Consider the following 11,889-nt stretch of genomic DNA (forward strand, 5'->3'; position numbering starts at 1 on the left):
GAAGGGCTTAGTGAGCGCTGGCCAGTACTGAGCAGCTCCAGTGTTAGGCACAGATCAAGGTGCTGGAGACAGGTGCACAGGACAGCGCCCTCCCCCCGGGGGACCTCGCGTCCCAGGTTGGAGGCCAGGCAGTGATCACATAAACTATCAAAGGAGGGGCGCTCACTTTGTCCAAAAAAAAAAAAAAAAAGAAAGAAAACCAAAAATCCAGAAGGTAGGATTTGGGATGTTTTCACTATAAAGAAATGTTAAATGCTTGAAAAGATAAATATATCTACCCTAGTTGGATATCACACAATGTATATACATGGATTGAAACATCACATAGTACCCATAAATATGTACCCTTTAAAAATGTATTTTCCATCCTTAAAAAACAAATCTTATCGTGAAGTGGTGACAACTGTGGAAAGAAAAACTAAAGCAGAGTAAAAGAGGTCACTGAGGAGGGGAAGGCAGTTTGCCCTGAATGGACAGGAGGCGCTGGGGAAGGAAGGTGACATTGAAGCAGGAGTCCGAGTGGTGAGCCCCTGGGTCCTCGGGGCTGAGCAGGGTCGGGCCAAGGGGGAGACCCCCGAGGTGGGAATGCACCCCCTGTGTGGCTAGCAGCCCGGGGGTCTGGGTAGCGGAGTGGAGTTAGGAGAGAGGATGGGAGATGACGTCAGGGGCATGGGGGGGGGGTCATCCGGAAGGCCCCTCTTGAAACTTGGCACTTCCAACCCCCCAAAACGGCTTTTCCAGCTTGGGTTTCGGGGTGCCCCTCCTGCTGCCGTGGGGCCTGGGGCATCACCTACGACCCTAGCCCGCCCCGCCCCGCCCCGCCTCGCCCCTGCCCGCCTGGGTTCCTGCCCGGCGACCTGCGGCCGCAGATATCAGGGATCCGAGGGGGTGCTCACTTGAGGATGCCGGCCCCGTCCCCCTCGAACTCTGACCTCCATTTAAAGTCTGGAGCCCGGCGCCCCAAACCGCCCTTCCAAGTGCTCTTGTGACTTCCGGGGTGGCCCGTCTCAGACTCCGAAGCTTTGGGGGAGTCTCCAAAGTCCGGAGGGGTCGGGGGCGCCCAGAAGCCGCGGCGCCTGCGCCACCCGGAGAGGCCGCTGCGGCAAAGGCTGGGCGGCCGCGCCCTCCCCCCGCGGTGATTCATCCCGCCCCCTCCCTCTCCTCCCCCTCCCCGGGCCGCCGCCGCCGCCGTCGCCGCTGCAGTGCGCAGGAGACCGCGGTCCGCGCCCGGGCGCGCCCGAGCCAGAGCCGGGCCGGGGTCGGTGCACCTGGCGGATGCGCCCGACCGCGCGCGCCAGCGCAGCAGCCCGAGCAGCGGCCGCCGCCGGCGCGGCGGGGATGCCCGGACGCCGGGCCCCGGGGCTGGGCCCCCGGCGGTAACCGGAGCGGGGGGGCCGCGCCCCCCCTTCCCCCGCCCGCCGGTCCCAGAGCCGCAGCTGCTGCGCCCGCGCGCTCCCGGGGACATTCGACCCGCCGCGGGGCCCGCCGCCTCTCGCCCCGCTATTCCTACCGGCGGCCGGGAGCGGGGCGCGGCGCAGCCATGGGGACGCTGCTGGCTTTCGTGGTCGGCGCCGCGCTGGGTGAGTGCGCCGCGGGGCATCCGGCCCGGGCGCTGACAGCGGCGGCGGCGGCGGCATTCGCGCTCGGGACTCTGGGCAGCCGCGCCGCGGGCGCCCCCCGGCCCATCGCCGGCCCCGTCAAGTCCGCTCCCGAAGTTGCGTGCGCGGGGAGCGCGGGCCGGGGAGGCGGTGGAGGTGCTGGGGGCCGGGGCGCGCGGGGGCCGGGCTGGCACCGGCGTCGCGGGCTGCGGGCGCCCAGCCGGGGGCGAGGTAACGGCGGAGTCAGCTGCTCCCGGAGTCCCGCAGGCTGCAATGTGACACCCACAGCCGCGGGAGGGGGGGCTGGGACGGGAGAAGCAGGGACGGGGAGAGATGGGGACACCCGGGCCAGAGGCACAGAAGGGATTCGGGGTGCTCCTGAGTGGCCCGCGGAGAGGCTGGGGATGGAAAGTGGGGGACAGTCCCCCAGAGAGGGAGACAGAGTGAGCGCTGAGAACCTTGGACACAGAGAAACTTGGGGGAAGCAGGAGGGGACAGTGATGGAAACCCAGGTGGGTGGGGGAGAATCTGGGGTGGAGTTTGGAAAAGGGAGCGGCAGGGCAGCGTGGAGACAGGACACAAAGTCCTAGCACCCTGGGGAGACCCCAAGGAGGATGAAGGTGGGGGAGACTGAGGCAGAGGCACCTGGGGAGACGGAAAGAGGCAGCCAGGGGGCAGCCAGAAGTCCTGGTGGTTAAGAAAGAGATTGGGAGACCAGGAAACTACCCGGAGGAGCTCCCGGGGGTCTGGGGTGGGCAGGGAGGGTAGCAGGCGAGGGAATGAAAAGGGGCCCTAAAGAAATGGGGATGCAGTAGGGATGCAAAGGTTCTGGGGCAGGGAACAGCCCTGTGAGCTTTGAGAAGCTGAGGGGAGGGGAGGGAGCCTGGCAGGAGGGGCAGAGGCAGAAGCTGAGCAGGGGTGGACCACCCAGGGGCTACTGGAACTGGGGACCAGGAGCGTGGATCTGCCCGGGTGCCAGCACCCATCCCCTACCCCGGCCTTCCCCCTTCCCAGCTCATCTCTGGGTGCCGGCTGAGCAGTTTACAGGGCAGGAGGATTCTGCTACAGCCACAAAGCCGGGCCGGCCACCTGGTCACTTTGGTGCCTTGACCAGGTGACCTCCGGGGGAAGGGTCCTGGGCAGCAATGACTCGCACGGACTGACACCGACGGTCCTGCCGCTGGGGCCTCACCCGGCCCAGGGGTCTGCCCAGCGCCTGCTCAGCAGACGGTCACTTCTGTCCCCTGACCAAGTGAGGGGAGCGGAGACCCAGAGCAGATGAGTGACCAGACGGGACCAGGCATCCACTTCCGTGCCTTCATGATCGTTAGGGGAGCAGATGGCTTCTGGGGGAGTGGAGGGGAGGGGCTGGCAGTGCCTAGGGTGACGGGTGTCCCCGCTTGACCCGAGCCCACTGTCACTGCAGTGTCCTCGGCCTGGGGGGGCTGCGTGGAGGTGGACTCGGAGACCGAGGCCGTGTACGGGATGACCTTCAAAATTCTGTGCATCTCCTGCAAGCGCCGCAGCGAGACCACGGCCGAGACCTTCACGGAGTGGACCTTCCGCCAGAAGGGCACTGAGGAGTTCGTCAAGGTGTGTGGGTGCCCGGGGTGCGCACGGGGGCCCGCCGTGCTGGGGCCGCACCTCCGGGTGCAGCTGTTCACCGTGAAGAACCTACTGTGGCTGACGGCCTGGCTTCCAATGCCGCCCCCCCCTGAGGAGCAGCTGGTGACTTGGGACAAGTCGCTGAGCCCCTCTGAGCCTCGGCGTCCTCCTCTGGGAAGACAGGGGTCCCCGGCCCGTGGGCCTGGGTGAGCCGATGCACCTGCTGCACAGCTGGTGTCCTGGTGCCATTGGAACATCAGTCAGACAGTTGAACTTTTCTTTGATCCCTTTACGCACTGTGTGTGTTGTGAATTACGTGCAGAACAGGGGCACCTTGAAGTTCTAGAACATGCTCATGGGCTGGGGGTCTGCGGGAGCTGGAAGCAGGCTGCCCCCTGCCCCTGCCCGGGGAGTGGAAGAATCACAGAGAGTGAGGGCCAGGAAAGCTGAGGGACGTGTGCGTGAGTGTGTGTGGCTCAGGGCTGGAGGCAAAGTCAAGGTCTCGGGTGCCCTCTCTGCCGGAGATGCCGTGCGTGTCCTTGCGTGTCAGGGCAGGGGATGGAATTGGGGCCAGGTCGGTGTGGGAAGATGGGGGAGACAGGCCCAGGCAATGACCCCGCCCCCCGGGTGCCCCCCAGATCCTGCGCTATGAGAATGAGGTGCTGCAGCTGGAGGAAGACGAGCGCTTCGAGGGCCGCGTGGTGTGGAACGGCAGCCGGGGCACCAAGGACCTGCAGGACCTGTCCATCTTCATCACCAATGTCACCTACAACCACTCGGGCGACTACCAGTGCCATGTCTACCGCCTGCTCTCCTTCGAAAACTACATGTACAACACCAGCGTCGTCAAGAAGATCCACCTTGAGGTGGTGGACAAGGGTAAGCCCGCCCCGCGCCCTGCGGCCAGATGGAGGGACAGATGGCAGGGAGGGCCAGCCAACCGCCCACGGCAGCAGGGGGAGCCAGCGCCGCGCCCCTGGCACGCCAGCTCCGGCCTCCGCTTCCGCTTCCCTTCAGCCCAGGGCGAGGTCAGAGCACCCCACAGACTTCCTGGGAGAGAGACAGCGCTGTGTGGCCCCTGGCAGGTGCCTTCCTGTCTCCAGGCTGAACCATGGGGCTGTCCAGTAGGGGGCAGGGCTGGCAGCGGATTGCCGCTCAAGGTGGGGTTTAAGCCGCTTGAGCCGCCCAGGCTGTGGGGCTGGAGCCCAAAGCTGGATGTCGGCTGCTGGCCTGGTCTGCGGAGGTGGCGCCGTGGCCCAGGCTGCGGAGCAGCCTTGGCCTCCTTCTGTCCTGGTGTTCTGTGCTCCTCGCCTTCACTCCCACCCCCAGGGAATCTGGTTCTTGCTGGCATGCTGACTCAGCAGATCCTCACGCAGGTGTCTGACTCAGCAGACGAGGGTAGGCCCAGGAATCATTTCCAACAGGCTCTCAGGTGAGGCTGGCGCTGCAGGCGTGGCGCCACACGGAGAGCAGCCAGGTCCAGACCGTTTCTGAATGTCTCAGCAATTTGGCTTCCACTGCCCCAGGGCCTTTGGCTGTATCTTCTGATCAACTTAAAGTGAAATTTTCCAGGGCCTTGGCACTCATTGGCTTGGAGGGTTTGGGAGCTGCCTCAGGCTTTGGGCCAGCAAAGAGCTATGCGTGTACATCCCACGGGGCCCACAGCATGCACACCTGCATACGCATGGGTGCACACATACATGCACACATATGTATGGCTGCATATACATGCATGCACACGTGTGCATACTTGCAATACACACATGTGCACGCACTCATCATCATCGTCATCACACATCGCCCTTCCTTTGAATGAGTCAGGCGCTGGCCTCAGTGTCCCCATTTTGCAGGTGGGGGACCGAGAAGAGGTGAGGTCACGTGGCCAAGGCCACGTAACCGGGACCTGGAGTTGAACCCAGCCCCGCCTGGGCGTCTGCCATTTTTGTCCTTGGCATGATTCCCCGTACTCTGTTGTCAGCCAGCGCCTGTGGGATTCTTTTCAGAATTAGCATTTTGATGTCTGGTATCAGAGCAGAAGCAAGTGGGAGGCCACGGGAGCCACTCCATGGTGGCTGGAGCCCCCCCACCCCACCCCCCTGGCGTGGGGCTGCCTCGGAGGGGTCGTGTCCAGCCCTGTGGGGGAGCGGAAGGGGCAGGTGGCCTGGGGCACTGGTCACAGCTGGCTGCTCTCCAGGCTGGGGGGTGGGGCCCTGCTGGGGTGCCGTCCTCACCGCGGGCAGAGGCGGGGCTTAGAGGAGACTGACTGCGGACTCTCACCAGTGTTTAGCAGCATGCGAGTTCTCTGTGTGCTCACAGGGCGCTAGCTCCCTGTCCTCGCGATTTTCGCCCACTGTATCATGGGACGACCTTTATGTTAACACGATGCACGGTAGAGTAGCGTTTACACTTGACTCTGCACCACACCGAGTCCACATTGCCAGACACCCGCCCGCGTCTTCATCAGCATCCTTCATTCTGGAGGGTTTTGTGGTTATTAGCTTAATTAATGTATTTGAAAGGCAGAATGAGACAGAGAGGCAGAGAGAGAGAGAGAGAAATCTTCCATCCACTGGTTCACTCCCCCAAATGGCTGCATTGGCTGGGGCTGGGCCAGACTGAAGCCAGGGACCCAAGAACTCCATCCAGGTCTCCCAAGTGGGTGGCAGGGGCCCAAGCACTTGGGCCACCTTCCGCTGCTATCCCAGGCACAGTAGCAGGAGGCTGGATCAGAAATGGAGCAGGCGAGACTCAAACCAGTGTTCCGCCGATATGGGATGCCGGCAGGTGGCAGCTTAACCTGCTCAGCACAACACTGGCCGCGTACTGGAGGATTTTTAACATTCCCCACCCCACGATCGTGTTTTCATCACGGCCCACCATGCTGCGCTATAGTCCTTTAAAACCCTATGAGCCAGGGCCAGCGCTGTGGCGTAGCGGGCAAAGCCTCCTCCTCTTGCAGTGCCGGCATCCCTTATGGGTTCCGGTTCGAGACCTGGTTGCTTCCCTTCTGATCCAGCTCTCCCTCTCTCTGCTCTGACCTGGGAAAGCAGTGAGTCCTTGGGCCCCTGCACCCACGCCGGAGACCCAGAGGAAGCTCCTGGCTCCTGGCTTCAGATTGGCGCAGCTCTGGCCGTTGTGGCCAGTTGGGGAGTGGATGGAGGACCTTTCCTTCTCTCTCTATGTAACTCTGACTTTCAAATAAATAAATAAATCTTAAAAACAACAACAACAAAATCCATGGGCCATATTGCAGGTCTGTGTACTATTACTCGTGATGGCATAAAACAGCTTCATCACAACCCATGAGACTGAAGAAGAAAGGGGTTTCAGAAAGTTCTTGGAAAACTAGAATTAAGGCCGGCGCCGTGGCTCACTAGGCTAATCCTCCGCCTAGCGGTGCCGGCACACCAGGTTCTAGTCCCAGTCGGGGCACCGGATTCTGTCCTGGTTGCTCCTCTTCCAGGCCAGCTCTCTGCTGTGGCCAGGGAGTGCAGTGGAGGATGGCCCAAGTGCTTGGGCCCTGCACCCCATGGGAAACCAGGAGAAGCACCTGGCTCCTGCCATCGGATCAGCGCGGTGCGCCGGCCGCAGCGCGCTGGCCGCGGCGGCCATTGGAGGGTGAACCAATGGCAAAGGAAGACCTTTCTCTCTGTCTCTCTCTCTCACTGTCCACTCTGCCTGTCAAAAAAAAAAAAAAAACCAAAAAACAACAACAAAAAAAAACCTAGAATTAAAAATAAGTTCATTTTGGTGCAAAAAATTGTAAAATGCATGCATGCATCATTTTTTCATAATCTGTATTTTCCATGAGGTTTTAAATACCCCTGGTGTATTCCATTTGACTCATCCTGCTAGGATTTTTTTAAAAGATTTTATTTATTTATTTGAGAGGTAGAGTTACAGACAGTGAGAGGGAGAGACAGAGAGAAAGGTCTTCCATCCGCTGGTTCACTCCCCAGATGGCTGCAATGGCTGGAGCTGGGCTGATCTGAAACCAGGAGCCTCTTCTGGGTCTCCCATATGGGTGCAGGGGCCCAAGGACCATCCAGAAGAGAGCTGGATCTGAAGAGGAGCAGCTGGGACTCAAACCGACATCCATGTGGGACACCGGCACCACAGGTGGATTAACCTACTGTGCCACAGTGCCCACCCCTTGCTAGGAGATTTTTGCATTGCTTACAACATGATCAGATCACTAACATTGCCTGCCTCACCATTTACTGTTATTATTAATAATCTGCCATCTTCAGTGTTACCCATCAACCTATACTCTGGTAATGACTTCTTTTTTTAAAGATTTATTTATCAGGGCTGGTGCTGTGGTGTAGCAGGTTAAAATGTCGCCTGCAGTGCCGACATCCCATATGGGCACCGGTTCGAGTCCTGGCTGCTCCACTTCCCATCCAGCTCCCTGCAGATGGCCTGGGAAAGCAGTAGAAGATGGCCTAAGTGCCTGGGCCCCTGTTACCCTTGTGGGAGACCCAAAATAAGCTCCTAGCTCCTGGCTTCAGCCTGGCCCAACCCTGGCTGCTGGAGCCATTTGGGGAGTGAACCAGCAGATGGAAGACTTCTCTCTCTCTCTGCCTCAGCCTCTCTGTAACTAACTCTGTCTTTCAAATAAATAAATAAATAAATATTTCTTTAAAAGAGGCAGAGTTACAGAGAGAGGGAGAGACAGAGAGAAAGGTCTTCCAAACTCCGGTTCACTTCCCAAATGGCTGCAATCATTGCGGCTGGGTCAGGCAGAAGCCAGGAGCCAGGAACTCCATCTGGGTCTCTCACGTGGGTGGCAGGGGTCCAGGGACTTGGGCCATCTTCTACTGCTTTCCCAGGCGCCTTAGCGGGGAGCTGGATGGCAAGTGGCGTGGGAAGAACAGCACTTCCCTGGGAGTAGTGTGGACGATGACAGGAGGCAGCGGGCGGGGGTGGTGGGGGTGCCTGCCGGAGGCCGGGGCGCGCGATGGGGACAAGTGGGACAGTGATAGCACACGGTGTGCATGGCAACCGTCCAGGGCACCGTGTGGCTGAGGCTGGTGAGCAACGTCCTGCAGAGGTGATACTGGGGCAGAGGGGCAAGGGAGACGCTTGGGAGGTCGGCGGCAGAGAGTGCCCCGTCCCTGCCCCGAGAGCAGCTGCCCTCTGCCCCTGCCTCCCATCTGGCTGCCTCCTGGGTGTCCCTGCGGGCTGCTCCACTGTTCCCAACTTCACCAAGTCTCTCTCTCTCTGACTGCGGAAGGTTTGCAGAGCGCACCAGAGCCCGGACCCTGAATCCCGGCTCTGAGTGCACTCTGGGCTGTGCATCGTTAGCCCTGCTCCAGCCCCTCTCTGGCCTCAGAGTCCTTCTCTGGAAAATAAGCTGCCGATCCATGCTCATCACTGCCCTAATTTATCTGGGCTTGTGAGGAGTTCCAAGGGGGCAGGAGCAAGAATTCCAATGCCTGGGCTTTGTCCAACAAGTATCCAACTCAGCATGGTGGCTGAGGTCCGTGGAGGTGGGGAGCGGGGACGAGCCCTGCCTTTGGGAATTTTTCCAGGAGTTGGGGAGATGCTCAGCACAGAGGCTGCTGGGAGCAAGCACTTGCTGCGGGAGACAGTGACCAATGAGCGCATGGTTGAATGAGCTGTGGAGCCCTGGCCCACTCCCCCTGCGGGATGTGGAGTCATAGGGCGCATCTGACTTGTACCCTCTCTCCCTCTGGCCCAGAGAGTGCCAGTGCTATCTGTACGGGATGCCCAGCACACAAGAGAGGAGAGACCATACATGGGGCGGGGATAGGAGCCCGGCCATCCTAGGGCGGGGGGTGGGGGGACCTGGGATGCGGGGGAGGACACCTGTGAGAGCCAACCACGGCCATCAGATCAGCCTTCGACGCTGGCCCCCTGGCTGTACGTGCTCCTTGTACAGCTTAAATTTAGGTTCCGTGAGAGGAAAGTGGCTAGAGCAAGGGCCCGTGCTGCGGAACGGGTGTGCTCAGCCACGCGTGATGGGGACTCATTCGCTCCTCCCCGCAGCCCAGTGAGAGGCTCTCGGTATTCACAGGGAGGGCGTCGAGGCTCAGAGAAGTGGAGTCACACAGCCTGCAAGAAGCAGAGCAGGATTCAAGTCCAGGCAGCTCAACAATGAGGTTGCACTGCCCAGTGCGTGGCGTTACTAATACAAACGTGCAGCGAGTGTTTATATGGGCAGGCACTGTTCTAAGGGTGTTTGACGCGAATTTCATTCTCACAGCGCTCCATGAAGGAGGGTTTTATGATGATCAACATTTTGCAGTCGGGGAGATGGAGGGCCAGAGTCAGTGTCTCAAGGCCATAAAGCTGGCATGTGGCAGAGCCAGGATTTGAACCTGTGCCTTCTGGCTGCAAAGCTTCAGCTTTTAGGCCCCGTGCCTGACAGCTGCCCGGATGACACACGTGTGCCGTCCAGCTACAGTGGGGCCTGACGCAGTGGCAGAGAGGGTGCCACTGCCACCTGAGACACGGGCAGCCCTTGGCTGCTCCAGTCCCGGCTGCTCCACATCCCATCCAGCTCCCTCCTAATGCGCCTGGGAAGGCAGTGGAGGATGGCCCGGGTCCTTGGGCCCCTGCACCCACGTGGGAGACCCGGATAGAGTTCCTAGCTCCTGACTTTGGCTGGGATTAGCCGTGGCTGTTGTAGCCATTTGGGGAGTGAACCCACAGATGGAAGATTCTCATTCTCTCTCTCTTTCTCAAGATTTATTTATTTTATTTGAATATCAGAGTTACAGTGAGAGAAGGACAGATAGAGAAAGAGAGAGAGCTCTTCTATCTGCTGTTTCACTCCCTAAATGGCTGCAACAACCAGGGCTGAGCCAGGCTGAAGCCAGGAGTCAGGAGCTTCTTCTGGGTCTCTCATGTGGATACAGGGGCCCAAGGACCCGGGCCATCTTCCACTGCTTTCCCAGGCCATCAGCAGGGAGCTGGATAGGAAGTGGAGCAACCGGGACTCGAACCGGTGCCCATATGGGATGCCGGCATGCAGATGGCAGCTTTACCTGCTATGCTACAGCGCCAGCCCCAATCCTCTCTCTCTCTTGTAGCTCTGCTTTTCCAATAAAGAGGTGCATAAATAAATCTTTACAGAGAAGAAGCTTACCAGGGGAATCAGGTGGAGGGTGTGCCCAGGCCCACCCAAGGCCAGCTGTTAGCAACCACAGTGACCATGACAGCTTGTGGACCAGACTCGGGGCAGGGGCGGGCCACTTCCCCCAGCTCACACAGCAAGCTCGAGGCACGCTGGGGCCGTCCGGCTTCCTGAACCTGGGCCTCGGCCCCCGCCCTGACCCTGCCTGGCCCCTGCAGCCAACAGAGACATGGCGTCCATCGTGTCGGAGATCATGATGTACGTGCTCATCGTGGTGTTGACCATCTGGCTCGTGGCGGAGATGGTGTACTGCTACAAGAAGATCGCGGCCGCCACGGAGGCAGCGGCGCAGGAGAACGCGTGAGTGGGGGCCCTTCCGGGGGCGGCGGCATGAGCTCCGTGGCCCAGCGTGGGATCGGGTGCTGTTGGGTCATAGCCCTTCCTGCCTCAAACTCAGGGGTCCAGGCCCTTAGGCCGTCCAGCCCAGAGCCCCTTCCTGGGGGTCTCTGAGTCTCCTGGGGGTCGGGTGGCCGTGGGGGTGGATTATGGGGTCATCATCATTCACCCGGCTCCCTCTCCCACCCCCTGCCCCCCAGCTCGGAATACTTGGCCATCACCTCAGAAAGCAAAGAGAATTGCACGGGCGTGCAGGTGGCCGAATAGCCCAGGTAAGGTGGGTGGGTGGTTGGCCAGGGGCAGGGGTCTGGGGCGTGTGAGCCCGCTAAAACCCTAATTTCCACCAGCCTCTGCCTCCCCTGCAGGCCCCAGGGCTCCGCCTCCAGGAAGAGCCAGCCCTAACGCCAGCGTCCAGGCTCCGCCTACCCCCAGCAGGGGGCCGGCCACTCTGAGTCCTGTTCACGGAGCCGCCAGGGTGGGAGGGGGCACGGGGCTTGGCTGGCACCGCTTAGCCAGCCTTTTCCCTCCAGCCCCATGGCCCACCCGCTGCCATGCATGATGGGTAAAGCAATACTGCCGCTGCCCCCACCCCTGCTTCTGCTGCCTGTTTGGGGAGGGGGCGGTGAGGCGGGGGCAGCGGCTCCGCACCCCTCCTTGCTGATTTGCACACACTGGCCGCTTCAGACACGCACTTCTGGGGCCAGCCGCTCCCTGCTAGGTCCCTGTCCGCGGGGGAGGGGTCGTGATGGGCTGGGACAGTTTGGGGCAGGGTCCCTGGACCCACCCCGACCCCCAGCGTCTCATTTTCCCTCCCGCTTCCTCCGGCTGGACCTGGGGTCCCCTCCCTGTGATGCACTCTCGCCCTCTCTCACCAGCCTTGGATTGTGGCCACTTAGAAAGGGGCCCGTTCAGCCTCGTCTCTCTTTACAGGAGTAGTTTTGTTCATTAATAAAAATTCTTGGACTTGAGCCAGAGTCTCTCTTATGATCTCCAGTTCCCTACCCCCAAATCCCAGGGCCCTGGTGTCCCCTGGGGTCCCACCCTCCAGACAGGCAGTAGCCAAGCAAGGAAGCCAGTTAGTGGTTGACGAATGTCCGGGCTTACGGGCAGGTGGTCATCAGCTCAGCAGGACCCCCGAATAAGGTGGGAAGTGGGCGGGAGGCAGGGGGATGAGGAGTGGGGACAGAG

General features: G+C 60.7%; 1 protein-coding gene across 6 annotated transcripts; it reads left to right on the plus strand.

Annotated features, from left to right (window-relative positions):
• Nucleotides 1-446: 446 nt before the first annotated feature.
• SCN1B (sodium voltage-gated channel beta subunit 1) lies at nt 447-11,669 on the plus strand. Of its 6 annotated transcripts, none has more exons than XM_070061816.2 (6): nt 447-522; nt 3,025-3,191; nt 3,842-4,082; nt 10,524-10,665; nt 10,902-10,973; nt 11,049-11,669. In XM_070061816.2, the coding sequence occupies exons 2-5, from the start codon at nt 3,084-3,086 to the stop codon at nt 10,966-10,968; spliced, it is 558 nt and encodes a 185-aa protein (XP_069917917.1). In that variant the 5' UTR covers nt 447-522; nt 3,025-3,083; the 3' UTR covers nt 10,969-10,973; nt 11,049-11,669.
• The last annotated feature ends 220 nt before the right edge of the window (nt 11,670-11,889 follow it).

The sequence above is a fragment of the Oryctolagus cuniculus genome, chromosome 18 (assembly GCF_051225735.1).
Source record: "Oryctolagus cuniculus isolate XC-2025 breed Fujian yellow rabbit chromosome 18, ASM5122573v1, whole genome shotgun sequence".
NCBI lineage: Eukaryota > Metazoa > Chordata > Mammalia > Lagomorpha > Leporidae > Oryctolagus > Oryctolagus cuniculus.